Source organism: Podarcis pityusensis (assembly GCF_964106645.2).
Source record: "Podarcis pityusensis genome assembly, chromosome: 1".
Classification (NCBI taxonomy): domain Eukaryota; kingdom Metazoa; phylum Chordata; class Lepidosauria; order Squamata; family Lacertidae; genus Podarcis; species Podarcis pityusensis.
The window spans coordinates 44,543,065-44,569,810 of NC_138028.1; the positions used below are offsets into that span (position 1 = coordinate 44,543,065).

Sequence of the window (26,746 nt, forward strand, 5' to 3'; positions counted from 1 at the left end):
ATCCACCCACAACCAGGAGGTCAGTCTCCAGGTCTCACCGCAACACGTGCCCTCTTTTAGGGAGGACACGATTTATTGGAAGAGGACTATAATTCTGAATGTAATGACTCTCAAAAGGGGTTTGAGAAGTACAATTTCAAAGTCATAGTGTTAGTGATAAACATATTCATTATGATCCTAAATTTACTTTTGGCATATGTTAAGATTTTCCAGTTTTCAAGTCAAAACTATATACAAATATTTGAGAGGAGATTTCTCAACTTGAAATTGAAGGCCCAAAATTTGGTTCCTTGAATCTAAGCTTCACAAAGCTAAGTTGTTCTGTGAAGTAGATATGCGGGGGGAATTGGTCACATCTTTTAAAAATGGATAAAGCGGAAGAGCCAAAAACCACATTATTTTATTTCAACTGAATCTTACCAGGTCTTTGCTTTGAAGTGTAAATTAACTTCTTTGTCCTAAAAGTTAAGAATTTAAATACAATCAGTTATGTCATATCATAAAAGCCTTCCCAACTTCCAAAAATAGACAAAATATATTTCCTGTTCTGTGCCAGGTTTGCATATGCTGTTGTGAATGTCAAAAATCAGAGATGGTTTCTGTGTGTTGTTTTTATACTCTTTCTAATGATTGTTGACAATCTCTAAAATTTGGAATTCACAACATCATGTACATAATTTTGGTTTCATTCTGCAGTCGGTGATTCTAGTACCTTTACTGACTTGTAAAGTGACCTCAACATATTCTGGAAAATGCGACTGCAGTTTATATATTGTGATAATATTTAGGAAGGATGTGGGCAGGGCATCTCCCATGTATTTAAGGTTGCAGTTATTCCACAGGACCATCCATTTCTCTAACTAGTCCCACACACTATAGTGGTTTTCTTTCATGCAGCCAATGAAGACAGCAGCCCCATGTCAAGCTTTCCTCCTGTTCCCATTGGGCAGTATTCAACTACTGCACCCCATTAACCCAACGTTTGTGAAACCCAACTGTTTGTGCAACACTTCTCCTCCTGCATGCACCATGCTTCTCCCCAAATCTGCTCCAGAGGTTTGGGGGAACCCCTAGAACAGATTTATGGGGCACATGGGTTGTGGGGGAAAAGAGAAGGAGAAAATTCTGTGGTGCAATAATAAATCCTTGCTCTGACAGGGGGGGAAAAAAGCTAAACAGTCGTACCTTGGTTCTCGAACGGAATCCGTTCTGGAAGTCTGTTCGACTTCCAAAAACGTTCAAAAACCAAGGTGCGGTTTCTGACTGGCTGCAGGAGATCGGAACTGTCACTTCTGGGTTTGTGGAGTTCAGGAGCCAAAACATTTGAGAACTAAGCTGTTCGAAAACCAAGGTACGACTGTATTGGATTCCACCCATTATGGTACCCTTATGGTACTTTTCAATGCTTGCTTCACTTGGGGGAAACGTAATGTGATGACATCACAACACTGGCCTGGGACCCAAGTATTTGAAAGAATATTTGGCCAGCGTGATATATAGCAATTCATTCAAATACAATATAGCACTTAACATAAAAATCATAAAGCCAGTAAATAACATCAGCATCTTAAAACAATAAACACAGCAAGGTGGTAATGCCACAGCAAAGGAAGCAATCCTTAAATCAGCTATTTCTGTTGGCCTGAATAAAAAGCTACACCTTAAGTTGATGCCTAGAAGCAATGAATGTGAGGGACAACCAGATCTCTAACAGAAGCAAGTTCTAAATGTGGGTTGCCACAAGAGAGAAGGCCCTGCTCTGTGCTGTCATACAACAAACTGTACCCACTGAGGGAACAACAGGCAGTGCCTCCCTAAATAACCTTAAGGAATGGATCAGCAGGTAGTGTGAAAGGCATTCCTTCAAATATTTGTATCCCAGGGCATATAAAACTTTTAAGTGTTAACTCTGGAATACAAACTGGGACTAGGAGTGAATAGGCAGCCCATGTAACTCCTTGAGGATCTGTGAACATTTAGTACTGCTGGCTAATAACATGGTAGTCACATTCTGTACCAGCATAGATCACACTGCAATAGTTTAAAATGGGGGTGGGAACCTCAGGCCCAGAGGTCAGATCTCCCAAGGCTACACCTCCTCAACCACACCCCATCTTCCCAGACCACACACTCCACCAGCCCATCTGGTATGCTGAGAGTTTGTTTGGACCCTGGGTGAGGAGAGGGAGGGTGTGACAGAAGGAAAATGAATGGATATTGATTTGTAGATATTAGTAACTTCATATTAATGCAGTATTTTTTACATGTAACTGTGTATTTTATAATATATAGCATTATAATATATATAATATATAAAATATAATATATAATATGTTGTTTAAACTGTCTGTGGTTGCTTCAGTTCTTTTGTACGTTTTGCTTAGATGGAGGACAGAGGTGTGGAGTGTGTGTGTGTGTGTGTGTGTGCCTGCCTGCTGCACAAAGGTTAAGCTTATATTCATTGATCTGTCAATCTTCGCCTCTGGTCCCCCCTACTCACCACTGGCATGTGGCTCTCAAAAAGATGTTCAGAAGGGAAAGGTTTCCCATTCCTAGTCTAAATGTAATGCTATTTGAGCACGTACCTCTATAGTCAGGTTATGGTGGACCAAGAAGGGCCATAGCTGGACTAGGAATAGCCTCTCATAGCCACTGAGGCCAGCTGGGTCTCCAGCGACAATGATGGCTAAAGGTGCACCTTCAAGCTATGCACCTGTTCTATCAGGAGGAATGCAATTCCGTCTGGAACAGGCCCTCTGCACAGCTCCTGGATCCAGGAAAAGCCCCCATCTTATCAGGTTTCAGTCTCAGTTTATTGGTCCTCATCCAGCCTGCTACTACCTCTAGACACAGTCCAGCATCCACACAGACGCTCCTGCTTCAGATGGATGGAATGGACATACGCAATAGACAATCTTTATAGAATTCCTTCAAACCATAACAAGTACAAAATGAAATCTTTAGTCTCAAAGTCTCTGAAAATCTTTAAATGAAGCGAGGTACCAGACTTTGTAAGATGAAAGACAAGCTGTGAAGCTTTGTTCAGCAAATATGATGTCCAACACTGAACAGTGATTCCGGATATTGACTACTGTTTCGTAGAATTCTTCGTCAGCATGGTGGGAGGATATAGAATTGCTTCATAAACCCAGTGACTACATTATTACATGAGCACTGTTCCTCAGCATTTGATATTTTCATTTACATACATTCATTCAAAATAAGATGGGTTTATGAAGCAATTCTACATCTGCCCACCACGCTGATGAAGAATTCTCCGAAACAGTAGTCAATATCCGGAATCACTGTTCAGTGCTGAACATCATATTTGCTGAATACGCAAAGCTTCACAGCTTGTCTTTCATCATACAAAGTCTGGTACCTCGCTTCATTTAAAGATTTTCTGAGACTTTGAGACTAAAGATTTCATTTTCTACTTGTTATGGTTTAAAGGAATAAAGATTGTCTATTGCGTATGTACACGTGTCATCGTGTTGCCTAGACATTGCTGACCTTCTCTTTGCAACACAGGGGTTTGTTTGGTTACTCAGATGGAATGGAGACAGAGCTGGGTGCCATTCACACACTGATGAACACCTGACTTCAAATAATTGGATGATGGCTCTCAGCGGCTTCCTATAGATGTCCAAAAGCATGGGAGAAAGAATAGAACCCCGTTGAACACTGCAGCGTAAGTACAGAGGGGCTGAGAAGGAGTACTTACTTCTTTGATTATATCTTGATCAGTGGGAAGTGCATTCAGAGGCAGAGTCAGGTTCCTGTTTTTGTAAGCGTTAGCTCCACATGAGTTGCAACAACAACACTGAAAATAAAGAGATTGCCTCTTTAAAAACAGAATTGCTTTTTAAAAACACCTCTCCCAATAAAAGGCGCGACTAACTAAAATTATCCAGGTTACTACCATGCTCAGCTATGACATACAAAGGTGGGAAGTGACCTCTTCTTTGGGAGTAGAACATCCAGTTCTGCTTGCTTAAACCTGGCATAGTGGAAAAGGGAAGGATCAGTGAAATGCAAGTTGGAGACACAGCCTAATGAAATGTTTTGAGTTCCTTCAAAGGATCCTTTCAATGTACATCTGACATCTTGTTCTAAAAAAAGAAAAGAAAAAGAGGACATTATTGAAAAAAGAAAGCAGAGCAGTTTAAAAAAGCAAACAAAAAACCCAAACATCAGAAATAATAAAAGGTAAGGTAAAGGACCCCTGGACGGTTAAGTCCAATCAAAGGCGACTATGGGCTTGCGGCGCTCATCTGGCTTTCAGGCCAAGGGAGCCGGCGTTTGTCCACAGACAGCTTTCCGGGTCTGGGACCCTCATACCTACCGGACCGCCTCTCCTGGTATGCCCCACAGAGAAACTTACAGTCTTCAAATAAAAACATCTTGAAGGTCCCAGGCCACAGAGAAGTTAGGCTGGCCTCAACTAGAGCCAGGGCTTTTTCAGCTGTGGCTCCGATCTGGTGGAACACTCTGTCACAAGAGACCAGGGCCCTAAGGGACTTGACATCTTTCCGCAGGGCCTGCAAGACAGAGCTGTTCCACCAGGCCTTTGGCCAGGGCACAGCCTGACTCCCTCCCTCGGCAATCTTCGCGGAGCTCTGGCCCAATGGTTGCCAGTGGCTTGAATTAATTAATTTTATAATGAATTATTTTAGAGTGTTGTTTATACTGTACTTTTGTATTGTTTTATTGTTGTTAGCCGCCCTGAGCCTGGCTTCGGCTGGGGAGGATGGGATATAAATAAAATTTATTATTACTATTATTATTATTATTATTATTATTATTATTATTATTATTATTACTATTATGTGGCCAGCAGGACTAAACCACTGCTGGTGCAATGGGACACAGTGACAGAAGCCAGAGCGCACAGAAATGCCATTTGGTGTGCTTTCGAACTGCAAAGTTGGCAGGAGCTGGGACAAAACAACAGGAGCTCACTCCATTGCAGGTATTCGAACTGCCGACCTTCCAATCAGCAAGCCCAAGAGGCTCAGTGGTTTAGACCACAGCACCACTTGCAACCATATCAGAAATAATATCAACCTCCATGCCACTGAGATCTCTTCATGTGGATTGAGACATGCATTTCATGAAAGTTTTTTATGCTGTTTTGTTCATTATAGTGAAAAATGTTACAGAGGTTTATGAATAAATGACAGTGCAAGCCTATACATATTTACTTACAAGTAAGCTGCACTGTGTTCAGTGGGTCTTAGCTCCAATTAACTCTGTTTAGCATTTTGTTCTACATCCTGATCCCAGAAAAGTACATGGAATGTATCTACAGCTAAGACTTTAATCTTATGCACACTTGCCTATGGGTAAGGTCCATTTAACTCAATGGGGATTACTTTTGAGAAGACACATGAGATCGCACTGTAAGTATGCTTAGAAACATAACCTTAAAAACCATTTCATGGAGCCTAACAGTTCATCTCTACATCAAAATCTGCCTTGTCCCAATCTGGGGAAATGGGCATTTCAAGAACGGGGGGGGGGGGGGGGGCACTCTGGAGTTTAATAAATGTGACAGACTCTTACGAATGCTGCTATAGTCCAAAAAGTTCGGACTATAGCACTTTCAGAAAAATTGATCCAGGAAATTAAAGCCTTAACAGGAAGGAGAGACAACAGGGATTTTATAGAGAAATGGTACCAGAGCTGGCTCAGCCATTAAGGAAGGTGAGGCTGCTGCCTCAGGTGGCAGAAGTTCCTGAGGCACCACCGTCATGGGCTCCCCACCTGCCCTGCCACCTCAACCGCTTTCCCCATACAACCCTCTGGTGGCAAGTCAAGAACAAACCTTGGTTTTTGAGAGAGAAACACACCACAGGCTCAGGCTCAGATTTGTTTCATAGGTGTGCCATGGAAGCTGCTTCCTCACATTAAACCATGGTTTGTTTTACACCATGGTGTAATGTGGTGTGCTCACCAGGACAGAGGTTGAAGACATTAAACTTGACTCTTTCAGTCTGGGCTGTTGACATTTCAGAGTATACTATAGTACCATCTAAGGTGGAAGCCACGTCAGCAAAATGCCTGAGTGTGTTTGCTAGCAATTTTACCCATTCCAGACTGGACCTAGCACCTGAACTCCAAACCTGAGGCCTCTATCATCCGGTCTAATGGGTGGTAGTGTGGAAAAGCATTTAATGAAGGAATAACCCTCACGTTTAAAATACGTATTCTTTTTTTTCTTCCGTTTCCTTTGATCCGCCTGAACCTCTAAACAGCAAAGTTCACGACACTGCAACAGAAGCAACCCACAAAGTAGTGAATAACATTTTTCATCTCACAGTTTGCGCCATGAATGTTATGCAACCACAAACTTAATTTATTTGGCCAAATGCCATATATTCAGTGCTTTTTTTCTTAACAAAATGAAAAAAAAATGATTAGGGGTACTCTCATTTTGACTCAAGAAAATCACCATTTTTTAGTTTAAACCAGGGAAAATAAATACAGTAAATGGACAAAAGTACAAAGATTCACATAATGTTTAGGGGTATGTGTACCCCTGCGTCCCCCCAGAAAGAAAGCACTATATATTCATGTTCTCACATGATGCTTTTAATTGATTGGATTAAACTTATGAGCTCTGGAGATTCATCAAGTTAATAAATGACTTAGCAACTGTTCTAGAAAATGTGAACCACGCCCCACCCCCAAGCAGATATTACTTGACAGCAGTAGTTGCATGATGCAGGGCCTGCTTTGTGAGGAGAAAGACATGGCTTTTTCCTAAACTAAATTCTCAGATGTGTGAAGGCCCACTTTCACAATTACCTAATTATAAGTGGGCTTTTTTGGGATGCAGCCACTACAAATATTGCCCAAAACCTGAAGGCAATTTTATTGCTAGATAGTATAATGTGATACCGTCCAGATGTTATTGAACTCAGCTCTCATCCGGTCCAGCTAGCATGGCTAATTTTCAGACATATGATGGGAATTGTTGTCTAACACCTAGAGGGTCCCATGTTAATTACCTCTCCATAACTTACTATATAAAGAAGAGTTAACAAATGTACACAGACAGATCCCAGAGTTCTTGTGCCTAGTCACTGACTGCTTTTCAAAGTGAGATCTCAAAGAGTACTTCCGGTGTTTAGAAATGACACTTTTAAAAATAGGGTAGCTCTAAAAAAAAACCTGGATGTGCACTCTCTCTCTCTCTCTCTGTCTGTACCTCTTTGAAACCTAGTGATGGCATTGAAAGGAAAAGATGATGGGCGACATTTGCAATGAATTGTTCATCATGTCTTGAAGATTTTAGTCCATTGCAGCTGCTTGGTTTTGCTGTCTCATGGTGTCCTAATACTGAGATTCATTCATTTCACTATTCCATACATCAAGGTTCTTTTGACACGGTTTGGGCATTTATCTGTATGGGCCAATGCATACATTCCATTTCTGGTATATAACCTGTTGTGAGCACTTATCACATGATTGAGTCAACTCACATGGGAAGCCAATTCAAATATTACTGTAGCCAAGTTGAGTTCTGACCACCCAAAACTTATTTTTCTGATTTGGTAACATCTGATTTGGCTCCCATGGTATGCATATCATAAGAGTGTGAATGAAAAAAGGGGGGGGGGGGGGAGGAGGAGAGAAAGCTGCAGTTTCTCCCATACACTGTGTGATGCTTGCATTTCAGTATTCAATATTCCACCATACCCATATCTAAGATTTCTCTTTCACACTTTCACTCAGGATCTTGTTCAGTCAACATTAAGTAGAGGTAGCTTACAGAGTTCCTGCAACCCAGATATATTGCACAGTAAATACATGAAGAAATGGAAATTACCACTATTGTTCCATTTGTAATGATGGTTTCAGCTGGACCACATCTAGGAAATAAATATACATATATATAGATGATGTTACAACTTGAATGATTTAAGGCACAATTGTTCAACATAACTTAGAGCTGAACAGTCAACTTATGTCTTAGAATTTAACTTTGCCCTTTTCCTTTTGCTGTTTACCACCCCCAGCACTAGCCAGCCCTGCTGCTTTCCCAACAGAGACATTGCTTTTGATCACCAGAATGGTGTGGGGCTGGGAGAGCAGTGAGGTCAAGATGCATGTGAGTGCAGGTGGGATTGGCTCTTCCAGTCCTGACCCCCTCCGCTGCCCTGCTCCTCCCTAGTTTTGGTAAGTAACATCAACAACACTATCAGGAGACTGGTGGTGTGGCATCACCCCTAGGTGGAATCTACACACACATTAAAAAAAATATATTGTTGTGAAAATGCTTTTTTAAAAAACGTTTTGAAAAATAAATTGAATTTGCCATAGCTCGCCATCGCCATCTAGTGTCACATCTGTATAATGCACTTTACAAACACACTTAAAATGTTTCATTTGCAGCTGTATAGCTGAGTCCCTGGTCACTCTGGGAAAAGAGTTCCTAAATTCTGACTGCTTAGCAGGAAAGGTTTGGTTTCAGCCAGAGGGCAAGGCTGTGCTTGTGAATGGCAGCAACGATGGCAATCATCATATTAAGCAGATTTTAGGCATGCTCTACTGATGAGGATTTCAAAATACAAAAGCCAAGTGACTGGGTTAATCAGGTCAGTGTTCTAATTCGTAGATCCTTCAGATCATCTTACTGCCACATCACCGCAATCTAGTCCGTTTTGTCATCACCACGTTTCTTTGCCCGTGACTCTAGCATGACACACTACTTATTCTTGCAAAATTCCCAGGACAAGGAAATTCAGAACCTTGTAGCAATATGACCCATCCCTAACTTCTGCCTTGCATCGACAGCTTAGTTCTTGTAGGAGACACCAGGCAATTATTTCAAAATAATACTGCTCTATTTTTTTTTAATTGTTTCCAGTACATGCATGCCTACTCAGATGTAATCACCACTGAATTCAATGAGACTTACTGTTAGGTTGAGTATGGCAGCTTGAATACTCTTCTTAGTAGTAACCCAATAGTAACCCAAGGGGAAGACTCTGATGAAATGGTACAAATCCCTGATGTCAATTTTATCCAGCAATCATAGTGCTTTTGAGCAATACATTATTGTATTTGTATGCCAGGCACATGCAAACTAGACATCTGAGGGAATCAGTACTGATGAAGAAATTCTGGCCTCTGCTAATCCAGATGCACAGGAAGGATTAGTGCAAGGAGAAGAGGAAGCATTATGTAAATCAGAGTTCTTATGAGGAAGTCGTCTTTTGCTCTCCAGTTTATGGAAATCATCACAGGCAAAGTTGACATCTGAAGGCACGCTAAGGTGCGTTTTATTTGCTACGTAGGCACATGTGTTGAAAGAAAGGAAAACATCCCCCCATTAACAAGTTCCTCACTTATACCAGGGAAGGGAGATGGATAGCTAATTTGAATTGCATCGCCTTGAATTTTTATACAATTGGGCTCATTCTATGGCCATTAGCTGCTGATGGTAACTTTTAGATTTAAAACATTTCTGTCCCACTCTCCAACATACAAGATGATCCCACGCTGGGCTACAAATTATTGCCGATGAAATACCAAGCGAACATTAATACACCGAGTAACACAAGATACCTTATTCTTAATAAAATAAAATAAAAACAAGAGAATACAATTCATTGCAGCAGACAGGCTTCTATAGCAATTGGTTTCTACAGTACTTGGGTTACTTACATATTCTCCAGTGCGAATTCAACCTCCAATTGTTCATGTGTCTGAAAATTAGAATGCAGCATAAATGGCACAAATTTTGCAAATAGTTGTTCCATAGACATTGAGAATTTGTCTTTCCTGGCATGGAATGTGACATATCAAAGATCAACACCCCCCCCCCCCCCGATCTTATTGCAGAAATTAAAACTGAATGTTGAAAATTGAACTTGAAAAAGAAAATGAACTTGTTGAAAAGCACTCCTCTCTCTCACACCTTTTTTTCTTTCATAGAATCACAGAACTGTAGAATTGGAAGGCACCCAAGGGTCATCTAGTCAAGCCCTTGCAGTGCAGGAATCCTGCCCCCAGCCTCCCTGGGTGGGCTCAAACCACCAACCTTCTGGTTAATAGCTGGATGCACTGACCCATTGCACCACACCATAGGGCAGTTGAAAAAACATGCAGAACTGCTGCTTTCAGGTCTGTTTTCACCCTTTTGAATATGATGCCCAATCGCAATTTGCAAGGCTTAACAATCCCATGTTTGTTTAAATACAGAGGTTTAAAATCCCATGTTTGTATGTTCAGATGTGCACAATAAGGTCAGGTTTGTTGCTGCTGTTAAACTATGAGTCCTATATATTAGCTTTACGGATTCCTCTTTTCATATTTGTTTGCTGTCTAGGTCATCAGAAACAGTGAATATCCCAAATTCTTCACACTCAGAGCAGCTAACCTGTGGTCCTCCATATGTTGCTGAACTACAACTCCCATCACCCCTGGCCATTGACCGTGCAGGCAAGGGATGATGGGAGTTGTAGTTCAGCAGTATCTGGTGGTCCACAGGTAACCCGCCTCTGGTTTATGTAATTTTTTTTCACAGTGTGCACATTTTCTTTCCTTTTTTAAAAGATGGCCTTTTCAAATAAAGTGTTTGGATTTAAGGATCCGGATGGACTTCCATGTGGTAATCTCACCTTGATATGTAGTACCACTCTCAGCGGCAGAGGAAGCCGCTCAGGTGCCTGGGGCGGTGTGCCCAGGGGCGGGGTGAGCCGCCCATAGGGGCAGGGCGCACCACGGGGCCTCCGAAGTCTGCCTGCCTCCTCCCACTCAGCTGCCCTACAGCTGGGGTGGAGGCAGCGGGCGGACCGTTTGGGTATCGTGGAGCCTGCACACGCCCAAGCCACTGCATCTCTGCAGCCTTGCGGTGAGTGCCGCCCGGCATTTTGTCACCCCCCTCAGTGGTGACATCCGTGGTGGCCCGCACCTACTGCACCCCCCTTCCTCTGCCACTGACCCTCTTCAGCCCTATCAGCAGACTTAGTAGGCTGAATGGCCATTGAGCAGACATGTCCCACATATTGCGATAGCTTGGTATCTCTTGTTGGGTTTTGTATCTAATGAGTAGGAAGCTCTAATTGTTAGAGGGTGCCAATTTCACGAGGGAGGCTAATCACATATGAGGGTGTTAGGTTGCATGGCAAAGATGGTTTGGAGAAGAGAGCAGTTCTGGGAATATAGGTTCCTCATCCTTGGTCTAGAAGTATCTGAAGAAGTGTGAATGCACATGAAAGCTTATACCCAGAACAAACTTAGTTGGTCTCTAAGATGCTACTGGACAATTTTTTTTATTTTTTATTTTGACTATGTCAGACCAACACGGCTACCACCTGTACAGTGGTACCTCGGGTTAAGAACTTAATTTGTTCTGGAGGTCCGTTCTTAACCTGAAACGGTTCTTAACCTGAGGTACCACTTTAGCTAATGGGGCCTCCCACCGCCCCACCGCCGCCACACGATTTCTATTCTCATCCTGAAGCAAAGTTCTTAACCCGAGGTACTATTTCTGGGTTAGTCTGTAACCTGAAGTGTCTGTAACCTGGAGCATCTGTAGCCTGAGGTTACAGAGGCTTGACAACCATATGTCAGGAGTGCTCTGATGGTGCTTCCTGCTTGGCAGGGGGTTGGACTCGATGGCCCTTGTGGTCTCTTCCAACTCTATGATTCTATGATTCTGTGATTCTAGGTACCAGAGCGTCTCTGACTAGCAACTTCTGCGTTCCTGTGGACTACTTTCGGCTGAAAAAACCTAATGAAAAAATTCCCGGAAACCTTGTCACTGAAGAAGCCCGATGGGCAAAACAAGGGTGTGTCCTAAGAATTGGTCTATCATCAGCTGCCTTGTTGTCACTAAGTAGTTCCATTTGTTACACTCTCAAGACATAGGACAATGCAGAAGGAAGTTTTGTTTGTTACACTTTTAAGACATAGGATGATGCAGAAGGAAGATATCAGTATGAAATGGCATTGCCAACAGGAACTGTACGTTGTAATTGTTGGACTTGACAATCTTTGGACTTTACGACAATAATACATATAGAAGGTTAATAGTAATATGATATGTTATTGCCATCAGGAACTGTGCTTTGCAATTTTTTGATATGACGATTAAATTACAGTTTTATTACATATAATGTTATGTTACTTTACAGCCAGTTACGTGTGTGTTGTAGTGTTCTAAACCTACCTGTACCTGGCAGGACAATATGCGAGAAATGCAAAGAAAGCTCAGTTAAGGATTGATCTCTATGCATGCTCACCTGGGGATTCAATTCAAATTTCATAAAAACTGATTCTCCAAAGGGGACTTTAGCTATGTCAAATAAAATGACACGGTAGTCATCATCTCGAATAACATCTTCATCCCATACGGTCAATTCTAAAACATTCTGGAATCAGAAATTAAAAAGTATTATGAATGAATAATGGAAACCCAAAGCTGAGAGGGAGGGAGGGAGGGAGGGAGGGAGGGAGAGAGAGAGAGAGAGAGAGAGAGAGAGAGAGAGAGAGAGAGAGAGAGAAGGCTATTTTAGTCCAACCGTGGGCTACAAAGGAGAAACAGAAGTGTGCTACGTATACCTGTGGGAAGGCTCTATCAAACAGGAGTACTCGCTTACATGAGAAAGGGCCCCAAATTGAATCATAGGGCATCTCTAGTTAAAATAATAATAATAATAAAAATCTCAGGTAGTAAAACTGAAAAGACCCCTAGAGAGTTACTTGCTGCCGGACACTGTAGGTGATATTGTGTTAGATAGGCCACTGGTCTGACTCCTGTGTAGAACAACTAATAATGTGGAGATCTGTATTGCATTGCATTATATAATGACCGTACAGCACGTGTATACGTGAATAGCAGATACTTTTCAAAATGGTGGCAGCAAAAGAAAGGAAGCTGTGATAAAGGAGAAGCCAAGATCCTAGCCTAGGTTTATTTAGAAGGGACTCTTTAGTACATAGTTTAAAGTCAGTGACACAAAGAAGTAATCACCGATGCAGAAGAGCAATAACTAGGGCAACATGGAGATGCTTCTCCTAGAGGAACCTATGCATATACCATCTTTTATCCTACCTTAACTTGGCTCTGGATCCTGAAGTAGAATGTTTCATTCCATACTGGATCTTTGCAATTTGCCACTGTTTTGGTCCGAACTTTCTCACATGAAGCCGTAGGCAGCCACAAGGTCACATAACAATCTGTTTCACTTACTGTAGGGGAGAATATGGAGTAATTCATAGTTTTAATTATGGCCAAAATGAGATTAGCATACTGGATTAGACTGAAGATTTAGTTCAATCTTGTGGGGGTAGCAGATTCAATGTTTTCAAGGTGTACCACGTGTCCCTTAACTATTGCAAGAGGAGAGCTTGATCTTTGGGAGCAGTGGCCCAGTTCGTAAATCATGGTTAATGACTTACAACATAGCCTCTAACATTTCTGCAATGAAAATAGGGATGTCCTATTCCATAATGATGATAATAATAATAATAGTAATTTTACTGTTTATAACCCGCCCATCTGACTGGGTTGTCCCAGCCACTTATACAAAAACATAATAAAACATTAAACATTTCAGAACTTCCCTATACTTTAGATATCTTCTAAAGGCCTTTAGATGTCTTCTAAAGGTTGTATAGTTACTTATTTCCTTGGCTCAGGGATTGCATAACTCTATACCCTTCAACATTTCTCTGATGAAAGTAGGGCTGTCCTAAGGAAAAGTGGGACATTCCGGGACCAAAACAGAAACTGGGATGGCTTCTGTAAATCCAGGACTAACTCTAGTTGCTCTTGATTACAATGCCTAGTTGCTCTTGCTTTGCTGTTTCCCAATCATGAGCATGAGAAGCAAGCTCTGAAAACTATGCAGACACATTTTAATTCTTGAAAATGTATGGCAAATCATTTTTAAAAGAGAGAAAGGCTGGGCAGGGAGCAATGTTTACTTCTGCAAATCTCATTCAAGAGGTCATTACAGTGGTACCTCTGGATGCGAACGGGATCTCTTCTGGAGCCCCGTTCGCATCTTGAGTAGAACGTAACATGCTGAGTAAGCCAGGCACTATTTTTGCCACAAGAGACAAAAACAGTTACCCCACTGGAAATATAGGCGATGAGATTATCTCTTGGCTAACTAAAGAAACAGCTGTTGCTCTTTTTAAATTCCTGTGTGGGTTAAGAAGCAGCAGGTTCAATTAGGCACTTTTCCTGCCTATTTGCAACCATCCTACTGAGCAAAGGCTTGTGGTTGCACATTTGGCATTGTCAGACATTGCCAACCAGGAAATGTGCTCTGTTTTGTGCCTCATCTGCATCTTATCAAGATCCAGCTGCAACTTTGCTGTGGTCACTCTTTTGACCTCCTTAGTGCCTTCCTAGCCAAAGAAGCTTCTGAATGAATGACCTATTTGGTGCCCATTTATGACTTTGTGAAAAGAAGTTGGGGACCGTGCAGAGCCATAGCTATGTAGGGTGGGTCTAGCCAGGATTTTTGCCCCAGGGGAAGCCTCCAGAGGGGCACCATTGAGGCTCTCAGCCTGTGTGTGTACGCAAATGTGTGTAGAGAGGGATTGCCAAATTGGGTCTTTGACCCAGGTGAAATAAAGCCTAGTTTCGTCCCTGGGTTTAGGGAGGCTTCCCTCTTTCTATGTTTGTGCACTAAACACACAGATTGGCTCCTTTCCAGCACATTATTAGGTGAAAATCAGAATCCGTTTAGAGTTTAACAAAGTTATACTCTGATGTGTAACAAAGAAGAGTCTTGTGGCACCTTAAAGACTAACACATTTATCATGGCATAGGTTTTTGTGGACTATAGTCTACTTCATCAGATGCATGAAGTGTATGGATTGGTGGGAAACCAGGGGTCAAATTCCCCACTCAGCCATGAAGGCCACAGGGTGAACTTGGGTCAATGACTGCCTCTCAGCCTAACCTACCTCACAGGGTTGTTGTGAGGCTCAATGGACAGGGGGATAAGTGTGAAAAACACCTTGAGTTCCTTGGAGAGAAAAAGCCTGAGATATAATATAATAAGTTTGCAGACATTTTGCATTTGCATGCACGCACATCTATACACAAAAGAACATCTATTGTACGCATACATACACACATACCTCCCAATTTAGCATAACATTCCATGCATCGGATAAAAGTGGGCTCTAGTTCTGGGTCCCTCCAGATTTTTGGACCACAACTCCCATCAGCCCCATCAGCATAGCCTGGAGCTGATGGGAAATGTAGTCCAAAAACATCTGGAGGTTACCAGGTTGACGAAAGCTGGATTGTGTCCTAATAAATTTGCATTTAAGAGGCATAAAGAATCTATATTCTTTATGCTGCAACAGAATAACATGGCTATCCCTCTGGAAGTTCTGAAGCAATAACAGGGATTAGGCAAGAGGTCTGCGTTTCTGGCACTCTGGAGCAGGGTGTGTGGGATGAAGAGAAGCCTCCAAATGACAGGGCAGCAGAGGAGGGGCGGCCATGTTTCAATAAGGGCAGGCAGTTGGGAGAGAATGTGTTCCCTGTTATTGCTTCAGAAGCTTTCAAAAGCCATTATTTAGGCCTCTACTCTCTGTTGCTGTGGGATGTTGTTCCCCATTCCTCCATTCCACCTTCTTATGTATCTTATAAACCTCAGCTTGCCTTCTTTCTTTCTAACTTGTTGACCTCAGGTGGGAGAGAGAGACAGAGAGAGAGAGAGAGAAGATTCTGGGTGCACTGAAATAATGTTGCTGAGCCCAACCTGTTTCAAAAAAGCATCTTCAGGGATGCAGATGTGTTTAATAATACATTTTCCAACCCCCAACCTCTTTGCATCTGTAGGCATGATAAATTTGTGCCCTTGGCGTCTAACTTCGGCTTGCTGCTTTCTTTTGTAATTTCTACTCATTCTCTCAGGCTGCTAAATGAGGATGAAGGAAATCAGAAGGCTCACTTTACATTCATGCTGTCCTTCCTTCTCCTCTGTCATTTATGTGGCCAAACAACATTACACCACCCTGATCCACACCCCTGCTAACAATCCTCTGGAGCCTCTTCCTTATCTTTGCTGCTCCAGTAACACCTGCCTCTCCTGTGCCACGAACTCATCACCTTCACTTATAAAACTGATACCATCTTCCACAATATTTCTACCCCTCTATTCAATGACCCTCATCCATCTCCCTAACTTCTTTGCTATCCCCCCAGTAAAAAAGGTAAAGGTAAATGACCCTGGAAGTCAAAGGTGACTATGGGGTTGCATCACTCATCTTGCTTTTCAGGCCAAGGGAGCTGGCATTAGTCCCCAGACAGTTTTCCGGGTCATGTGGCCAGCATGACTACACCACTTCTGGTGCAACGGAACACTGCGACAAGTGCCAGAGTGCATGGAAATGCCATTTACCTTCCTGCCTTAGTGGTACCTATTTATCTACTTGCGCTGGTGTGCTTTTGAACTGCTAGGCTGGCAGAAGCTGGGATGGAGCAATGGGACCTAACCACCATCACACGGACTCGAACCGCCAACCTTCCGATCGGCAAGCCCAAGAGGCTCAGTTGTTTAGACCACAGCTCCACCCACGTCCCCTCTTACCCCAGTATCTCATGATGAGAGAATCACTCTGCTGTCCTCACCTGAACTGCCACCCGATCTTTATCCTATTATCTGCTGCCTCTTCCAGAGTATCACCCACCCACATCACCCAACTGTTTCTCTTCTCTGACTCTTTCCTTACCTTGTTCATCTTTGTCACTGTTTCTTCATCACCCCTTTTCCCAAAAGCCTTACCCATCCTCACCATCTCACTGCCAGCTGAGCTTCTTTCCCATTGCATCTTAATTCACTCCTGCTGTCTTGATTTTCTCTCTTCCAATCAGTCTTGAACCCACTCCAATCTGGTTTACCCTCTGCGCACTACTGAAGTTGCGCTTGCTAACCAGAGATCATCTCTTCACTGCCATTTCTAAAGGGCCACTGAAATTACTACAGTTTTGGTGGCTCACTGCATGCAGTAACAACCTTACTAGCCAGCGGTGAGCTTGTGTTTATTATCTAATGCTAAAAAGAAGAGCAGTGCATCCTATACATGTCTACTAAAGATAAATCCCATTGAATTAAGTGGACCTTATTCTCAGGTAAGTGGATATACTCATTGCAGCCTGGTATCATATATCCGTTTACCTGAGATTAAGCCACACAGAACTCAACAGGACTTACCTTGGAGTAGTCTTGCTTCAAAGCTCTACAACATAACTTGAACTGTTGAGACTTTTCAATCCTATCCTGTCCCATTTAACTCAATGGGGCTCACTTTTGAGGTGACATGCATAGGATTGCACTCTTAAACTAGTAGCCTTGTTCTGATTTAGACGAAGATGTGAGATGCAGAAATGTGCTTGGTGGCAGTTGTTTTTATTACCTGCATATATCGAAATCCAGTTGTGCAAGATGGGAATATCTAAAGCATCTGAAAACCCATACAGTTTTAAGTAAGAGGGCACATTTTGCAATACTTGCTGCCTCACCCAGCTGGAAAAAACCATGAAACCGCAAGAATATACTCTGTAAATGCAGTGGCGCTTTTATAGAGATTTTGTCTTGCCTTAAATGATTGAACTACCAAGAATTCTTTACCCTAGTTGATAGCATCCAGCTGATCTAGTCATAAGAGAAGCACTGCTTCCTTTATATTGTCAGATAGCTGTACTAGGGTGAATCTGTCATTTTGGGCTTTTCTCATTCTCTCATTTTTTCCATTCTTAAGTTCAATTTTCCACACTTCACATCAGTTTCTGGGTTGTTCTTTCTTTCTTTCTTTCTTTCTTTCTTTCTTTCTTTCTTTCTTTCTTTCCCTCATGACAATTCATCAGCCTTTTTGCAAAAATTTCTCTCAATATTTGGGCAAAGCAAATTTGCCTGCTAATTTACATATTACTGCATGCTACTTTCACTGTTATACATTTTTATGCATACCTTGCCACACAGTAAGCATTTTTTAACACATTAGTTGGCTTGCAAACTGCAGTGCAGAATTTGGAAAAGTGAAAATGCTGAAGGATGGCTGGGCTTCGATTTACATATTGTTTCAGAAAGCCTAATCTGACTTGGCTCAACATCTATTCACCCAGGCTGGGACTATTGCACAATGAAGTAGCTCAGACTGGGAGTTTATATAGAAGCCGTAGACTCCATCCCTCCCCAGTTCTCAGTCAGGCCCTGATCCAGGCAGGTGTTTCTGTGCACTTTCGCCTCCTCACATGCAGCTAGCCTTGCACTTTAGCAGTGGCTCTGAAACTTCTGCCTGGCTCACTGTCTTGCTCCTGTGGCCCTGTGGCAGATAAAGGAGGGCATGAGAAACAGCCAGGAATCTTAGCAGCTCATATAGGAACTTCCAGTCCTGTGGCAGGGATCACTAAAGTGCAAGAGTTCTGTTTGGCAGGGAGTCCTCCTCCTGCCCCTCCACTGAGGAGATCTCAGGTCAGAGGTCTAGGCAAGGTTGAACCCAGACACTCAATCGAAAAGACACTGTTCCAAATGAACTACAAGATAGTACCTGAACTGCTGAAGGACTGCCTCTTTCCCTGTGAACCAACCCGGGCTCTGAGGACCTTTATTTGTGTGCCTCCTGCGTGAAAGGTCCAGAGGATGGCAACATGAGAAGGGCCTTTTCTGTGGTGGCTCCCCATTTCTGGAATGCTCTTCCCAGGGAGGCCTTCATTACATATCTCTAGGTGCCAGGCGAAAATGTTTCTCTTCAGCCAGGCATTTGGTTCGTTAGCATTCCATGGCCTTTTAAATGTGTTTGTGGGAATGGAGGCATTGGTTTCTTTTCGTTTTGTATTCTGTAATCTCATTTTGTATTCTCAGGTTGTGAACCACTCTGTGATCTTCTGATGAAGGGTGACAAACAAATGAAATAAATAAATAAAAAGACCATCGCTGCTTCTATGAGGAGACTGAAATTATGCACTGTTGTCACAATTCTGCTGCTGTGAGTGCTGGAAGGAAGACCGCTCCCTGCTATAAGGCCCATTTCCACCTGGCCTAGGAGGCAGAGCCCAGACTCACCTTAAACAGCTAAAACAGGCTCCCGGGAGACCGCTGGGACATTGTTGGAACAACTCTTGGGTTGGGGCAACGGGCAAAAATGTTTTTAAATGGTTCTGATTTTGGTTCCTCTGGTTTATTTTTGTCAGGTTGGTGTTGGTTAAATGCTTGGTTGGGGTTGTCAGTTATTTTAATTTGAGTGTAACTGTAAACTGTTTATTATTGTTATTATTGTTATTGTTATTATTGGTTTCTACAGTGGTACCTTGGTTCTCAAACTTAATCCATTCCAGGAGTTGTTTGAGTCCTGAAACCATTCGAAAACCAAGGCGCGGCTTCCAGTTGGCTGCAAGAGCTTCCAGCACTCAAGTGGAAGCTGTGTTGTACGGTTGGCTTCTGAAAAATGTTCACAAACCGGAACATATACTTCTGGGTTTGTGGCATTCGGGAGCCGATTTGTTAGGCAACTAAGCCATTCGAGAACCAAGGTACCGCTGTATTGATTTATGGGTTTGTTTGTTGCTTTTATAGGATATTTCATTTTTTAATGTTTGATGTTTTGTTGTGTTTTTATATATGTTGTAAGCCTCCCAGAGTGGCTGAGGAAACCCAGCCAGATGGATGGGATATAAATTTTAAAAATATTATTTTATTATGTTCTTGTATTTATTTATTTTTTAAGTCTCTAAGTTGGTACTTTCAGAAGGCAGACCAATGTTGGTACCTTTCAGAAGCAACCAGTGTTGGCTCAGTTCAAACATCATGCCAGTGAAGTTTACAATAGTTCAGTATAATGTCTGAATTAGCAAATTGCAAATTGCAGTTGTCCACGAAATCAGAATTAGAAATCAGAATTAGGGTTTGAAGTCTGAAAGTGTTTTGCAAACTATTGTTTGAGACAATCATAGTTTGTCAGGATGACATGTGAACTGACAGACCATAGTTACAGCCATTGTTCTGCCTCCTAGAGAAGGGACCATAGCTCAGTGGTAAACATCTCTGTTACATGCAAAAGTTCCTAGAATCAACCCCTGACACTTTCAGGTAGGACTAGAAAGGCTCCTGTTTGTAACTTTGCACAGCCATTCAGCCAGCTGCCAGCTAGAAGGACCAATTGACTTGGTAAAGGACAATTTCCTATGTTCCTCCACAGATATCAAGACAGAATACACTGCCTCAACAAGCACTCAGAATATGAAAGCAGGCAAGTAGTTTTAAGCCATGACTGTCTAAGGAAGCTCAAACCACAATTTGATGTTCTTACTTGACTAGTTAAGATAGAACTTTAGGCTACTGATAAAATGGATGCTAAACAGTAGTATTTACTTTGGGTACATCCACCACACATGAATTATAAATGCCTTTCTAAAGCTTTAGTTAGGGACACTTTTGTAGCTATGTCCCTATGTTGTCCTTTATTAGAGATGTAATTAACGTGGATGAGAAACATTCTTTGTCTCGATTGTTGGGAAGATCAGATGCAATAATACTCCCACAGGGGAAAACAGAATTAATAGCTACATCTGATAGCTACAGCTTACTTTGTAGTTTTTCAAAGGCTATGTTCACATGTCCAAGTTTACCATAATTACTTCCCACATAGTATATCTGCACATCACATATGCACTTCTAAGTAGAAAAACAACATCATTTTTACCCCTGGTTCATAAAAAGTTTCCCTGAAGTTATATATCCACTTTTCCCTTTTCATGTGTACAACAATGAGGTGAATGTTAGTTGAAGAACCTATTATTCCTGAGTTAACTTTTGCCATAACAATTCTTAGAATTAATATAGTGCTTTAGTATGATCAAGGTATTTCCCACATATTACTCAAACAAAGAAGTCAACCCTGTGATTCAGGGTTGTCCCCATAATATAGACTGGAAATTGAGGTTGAGAGATAGTGGCTTGTAAGGCCACCTAGGACTCGGCTAGATTGGTAAAGAATAAGTGTTTTCTATGTGTTGTATATGCAATATAAGACTGTGATACCACATGGTGCTGTGGAGTCCCAACTTTACAACCAGGGCTGGCGCGCGTCTTGGGGGGTGGGGCGCGGGCAGGGGGGCAGCCACGATGGCACCCTGCTGGGATTGTGTTGCCAGGGGTGGGGCGCTCCCCCCCCCCACTCCTCTTCCTCCACCAGTGCCTATACAGTGGAACCTCATGTTACATACCATCCCCCTTGTGAATGCTGCGGGTTACGAGCTCCGCTAACCTGGAAGTAGATGCTTCTGGTTGCAACCTTTGCCCTGGAATATGAGTGGAAGTCACATGCCAGTAGCGTGGCAGCAGCGGGAGGTACCATTAGAGAAAGCGTGCCTCATGTTACGAGCGGTTTTCGTTTGAGAACAGACCTCCGGGATGAATTAAATTCATAACTGGAGGTACCACTGTATAGATTATTTTTTGAGAAAACCACATAAAAGTTCAGAAATACTAATTTCACCAATAAAATGGCATTAGCAAAGTTATATAAAACTTCGGTTAACATTATAGCTCAAGCATGCTCAATATTTTGGAATAACAAGAAGCCATAGTAAAAGAATGAAAATACTTACAATAATCTTCTCGGCGGACATTCCACATTCGTATGATTCTTACTGTGAGCAGATAGCATGGTGATTCTGTACTCTGCAGAACAAGACAAAATATACAAATGAACCTTTCAAGTGTTGAATGTACTTCTTGTGATTCATAAGCTTTCTGGCCATACAATGCTCATCTCAAAGAAAGTGAACATTATGAGGTTTCAAATTTCTCTCCATTTCAGATTAAAATCCACACTAGAGAAGAATTCCTAGTTTACCCTTCTATCCATGCACACACATTGCCCTTCCTTTTCCCGTTTAAACCATACTTATTCACAGTGGTATCAACAGCAGTGGCAACAATGTCTGTGGAGAGAGGGGAAGAAGCAAGGTCTCCCTCCCAACTCTGGTCACCACATCGAAATAGTACACTGAATAGACCTTAAGAGCCTTTTAAAACTATTTCCAAATGGATCACAGAGTGCATGTGCTGAAAATCAACAACCGCAGGTTCAATTTGTAATTTATGAGTATTTGTATAAGTATTCTATGTGTACAACTTTCCAGGCCCAAATCCTCCTATAGCTCCTAAACAAGAATAATTGAATAAACATATAACAGAGCAGTAGAAAATCTAAATGCCAGACAAAATGAAAGACACTAAAAGGTCTGGGAAAATAAAAATAAATTCTTAACTTGGTGCCAAAAGGATATTAGACTCAGTGACTTTCCCTAGGAAGGGCATTCCAAAATTGGTAGTGCCACAACCAAGAAGGCCCAGTCATGGATTGTTGTGACCAACTGCCAATTGTCACCTTAAAATTGCTATATGAACTGAAAAAAAATTCATTGTTCCTTGTTCCTGATGTAGATTGTTATTCCCTCCTTGTTCCTGATATAAATCCTCTCTCACCCCTTTCTCCCCTGGCAAGGGGGAAGAACCATTTTGTGATTCGCCTCAGGTGCCAAAATGTCTTGGACTCGATAGATAGCAAAAATGAAGAATGTGGAGAAAAACATTTGGAGATGGTTTGTTGTTTTTCTGCCTAAGTGTTCAATATTTGGTCAGAATTGTCACACACCCCCAGTACAGTTGCAGCACTCCAAGCACCATGGGGACAGAGATGGAACAGAGTAGGAAAAGAAAGAAACCTCCCCCCTCTCTTCTACTGCCACCAAAGCAGATGTCACCAGGTAAAGGAGGTGGAAGGGTCAGGAGACTTCTTCTCCTGTAATGTGCATCCTAGTATTGAAGGTGGATATTTTGTAACTGAGCTTCATATTCCAAGTCAAGGAATTACAAACATTGCTGACATCACTAATTTGTGGAAATAAGCCGGACTGATTTCCAACGAAAGATGTATAGGCTGCGATCTTAAGCAGCCAGAAACTCCAGGAAGCAAATGAAACCTGTTTCCAAACAGATGCATTATGAAACCATTTAAAAAGAAAAGAAAATAATCAAGGTGTGAATGCTCAGGGAATTTGGCCAATAAAATTGCTCCACACTTCCAGCTGCAGAGGCCTTGCAAGTAGTGTGCTCAAATACCTCAAAATAAAACCAAACGCTCAATTAAGTCACACTCTTTTGTGTTCTTCTCCATGCAACAGTACCTTGCATTCAGCATCCTGTTGGACAGTATTCTGGTGCATCCACTGAACAGCTACAGTTCCCGAGGTTTTTGTTTTGCTATTTAGAATCTGTCCAAAAAGAAGAACAATGTTGGGTGGGAGGGGTGATAAAGTTTTCCTCCGTTTCTCATAATTCCCATTCTTGAAGGGTGTTTATTACAAATACCCAGTGCTTTTTTCGGGGGGGGGGGTACGCATACGCCTAAACATTTTGTGAATCCAGGTTTGGCATCATTGAGGGGCAGTATTTCAATATGAGTAGGAAAAGGAGAACACCCCGAAACATTTTTTTTAAGGGAAAAAGGCACTGCAAATACCCATCTATTATGCAATGGTGTGAGGGCCCCGCTGTGCCTGCTACATTTGAACACCTTCCTTATAAACGTCAGCTTTGTGTGGATACCTATCTGGCATTTGGAGGACTTATATCAATTCATATGTTTAAATTAAGGTGAATGTATTGGCGGTCACTGTATTTTTAGGGTGAGCTGATAGATTCCCCCCTTCCCATTCTTCTCTCTTTCTTTGTTACATTTGCATTTTTTAAAAAAAATACTTAGGGTGGCTACATATTCATCACTAAATAGATAACAAAAAAGGACACAGAGTTGCATAAAATGTAGACATATTGACGCAATTTTAGAAATTGTGGCTATAATTTAAATAGAAATACAACACTGTCTATGTACTAGTGGTTAGTGAGCAACTTGAGCTCCCCTGCTTTACCTTCTCAGGGTTATTTATCTTTAAAATGGACTTGGACTCAGCCACCCTTCAAATAGAGGAATGTCCTCTGTAAAGCAGGACAAATTGCCACCCTGTGTTTACTGAATCACAGAAGTCTCTGTGATGGAGAGTACAAGTGACTGCTTCTCCCAAGATCACATCAGTTGACTCATGAAAAACATTTGATCCCATTAGAAAACAAGCAGCCAGACATATGCCTAAAGAACCCTATTGACAAGGTTCAGCCAACTGCCATTATAAGATTCTTCAGAGACAAAGAAATAAAATAACATATTTTTCCATCTATAAGACACCCCTGTGTATAAGACGACCCCTATTTTTGGGGACTCAGATTCAAGAAAATGGGGGTAAGAGATGCATCCATGTATAAGACGCCCCCTAATTTTTTACATTATTTTTAAAGGAAAAAACCTAGTCTTATACATGGAAAAAAATACAGTAATAATAATTCTGCAGTTATGCGTCAGTTGTATATTCAGTAATCTGGATGTTAAGTCTCACTGAACCCAATGAGGATTGCATTCTATATTACAATGTTTAAAATGTGGCTTCTTTCCCCATCAGATCTGAAAACAATAATTTCACTTAACTTTCATGAGACAACAAAAAAATCTTAACCTGTCCCTTAAAAGCCAACAAGTTAGGTACCAGATCAACTTCCTAAGGGATGGAAACTGAATAATCAAAACACTAGTAATGAAAAAGCCTGACCTTGTTGTCTCCTGCTTAATTTCAGATGCTAATGGCATTCTGAGAGGGTGACCCTGAAGATATGTGCCCTGCTTGTTTTACTCGTTTCACCTCGCTGTATAAAGAGCACAGTATTACATTTGAGTTTTGCATTTGCAAAAGCTCTCCTTTACACTCTGCCCTTTTTGTACCTCTCAGGCCACAGTTACTAATAACGTGGAAATAGCCAGTCTATTAATGAAAGGCTCCCCCTTGCAAAGGCTTGTGTGATATGGAAGAAGCACCGGCTTTGTATCAACAATCCAGATAAGAAAAAAAGGAAATAGCATGCATACATGTAAGCGCAGCACATTCAGAGCCCCTATAGTAACCACTTGGTTTTATTATGCCTACCTGAGGGAAAACAGCAGGCGATCCCATTGTAGAAACCACTGGATTCCTGACACATGCTATTAAGAGTACTTCTGGTATGCAGCAGTGAAAGATATTTACAGACCTCGGAATGGGTAAAAGCTGTACAGCAGGTGCTATAAGCACTGAGTCAGAGCCCCACCTCTTTTGGGATTTCAGAAGCAGAAAGAATCCCCACCCACTTAGCTTGCACCGTGCACAAGTCTGTTGCAAGAAAGGTGTGTGTGTGGTGTCAGTAGACCTAGAACAAGGGAAACCCATGTTCCATAGATTCCACAATTGCAGGTCACTGGTTTTTGCTCAGGAATAAGTATTTTAAGAATGGCATTCATTGGTGGCACCATGCTAAGGGCCCCCGAAGTCTGGTTGTTGTTGTTGTTAATTAAATTTTATTCCACTATATACCCACAGGTCTTAGGGCGGTTACAACATAAAATCACAAACTACATAATAAAAACAAAACAACCCAATAACTTATGCATTACCAAGGAAGAGTAAACATAAATTTGCATTTTCTAATTTTTCTGCATAGCGATAAAGGTAGAAATAATTGCTCTAATTTGAATAGAAATAAAATACATCTCATGGACTGCAAGAAGATCAAACCTCTCCATTCTTAAGGAAATCAGCCCTGAGTGCTCACTGGAAGGACAGATCGTGAAGCTGAGGCTCCAATACTTTGGCCACCTCATGAGAAGAGAAGACTCCCTGGAAAAGACCCTGATGTTGGGAAAGATGGAGGGCACAAGGAGAAGGGGACGACAGAGGACGAGGTGGTTGGACAGTGTTCTCGAAGCTACCAGCATGAGTTTGACCAAACTGCGGGAGGCAGTGGAAGACAGAAGTGCCTGGCTGTGCTCTGGTCCATGGGGTCACGAAGAGTCGGACACGACTAAACGACTAAACAACAACAACAACTTTGTGGTGCTTGCTCTCCCTTCTTAACGTTCTTGATCTATAAACAGGACTTGGGTAGACTAGCCTGCCAAATAGAGGACTCCTTCAAAGGAAGGGCTCTCCATTGCCAGCCTTTCAAATGGGGGAGTGTCCTCTGTAAAGTAGGACACACTCCCACCCTATCTCTTATAGTTCGGATCACTCCTTCCCATAAAGATGTGCTGACCACAGGACCCACTCAGTCTCACATACCCCCAGTTGGTTTCATTTGTGATAGAATTTCTTAAAAATTGTGTTTGAATGTGCATTTGGCCTTCTTAAACCTACACAAATGATTAGGTGTGCCTATGTGGCCAGATTTTGCTTATAGTTTCACCAACTGGGTTTCTTTATAGTGGTGCAAACACAACGTTATTTCCCATAATGTTATTGTGGGGTTAAAGGCGATTACAATTATCGCCTTTATTTTGTATTTATTAGAAAATAAATAATATTTATTTATATCCCACTTTTTCCCCAGATGAAGCCTCAAGGTGGCTTACATGAATTAGAACAACACAGATAAAATACAAAAAGCTAAAACCTATTAAAGAGAAAAGTTAAGAAGTAATTAAACACTGATAGAATTAAAACCATATTTTAAAAAACCTATTAACAAACAGATAGTTAACAACAACAACAAGAACAATTTTATTATTTATACCATGCCCATCTGGCTGGGTTTTCCCAGCCACTCTGGGCAGTTCCCAACAGAGCACTACAAACAGAATAAAACTTCAGACATCAAAAACTTCCCTCAACAGA

The 26,746-nt window shown here is 41.8% G+C and overlaps 1 protein-coding gene across 1 annotated transcript in view; it reads right to left on the reverse strand.

Moving 5' to 3' along the window:
- LOC308472120 (cytosolic phospholipase A2 epsilon-like) overlaps positions 1-25,181 on the reverse strand; it is a 41,283-nt gene extending 16,102 nt beyond the window's left edge. Inside the window, exons 1-11 of the mRNA XM_080996620.1 lie at positions 25,028-25,181; positions 23,180-23,266; positions 21,596-21,668; positions 13,070-13,206; positions 12,258-12,386; positions 9,676-9,716; positions 7,835-7,877; positions 6,196-6,271; positions 3,943-4,112; positions 3,725-3,823; positions 421-458 (exon numbers count right to left, since the gene is read on the reverse strand). Coding sequence (XP_080852746.1) covers positions 421-458; positions 3,725-3,823; positions 3,943-4,112; positions 6,196-6,271; positions 7,835-7,877; positions 9,676-9,716; positions 12,258-12,386; positions 13,070-13,206; positions 21,596-21,668; positions 23,180-23,266; positions 25,028-25,054 — 920 coding nt within the window. The 5' untranslated portion in view covers positions 25,055-25,181. The remainder of the gene's footprint in view (positions 1-420; positions 459-3,724; positions 3,824-3,942; positions 4,113-6,195; positions 6,272-7,834; positions 7,878-9,675; positions 9,717-12,257; positions 12,387-13,069; positions 13,207-21,595; positions 21,669-23,179; positions 23,267-25,027) is intronic.
- Positions 25,182-26,746: the final 1,565 nt, after the last annotated feature.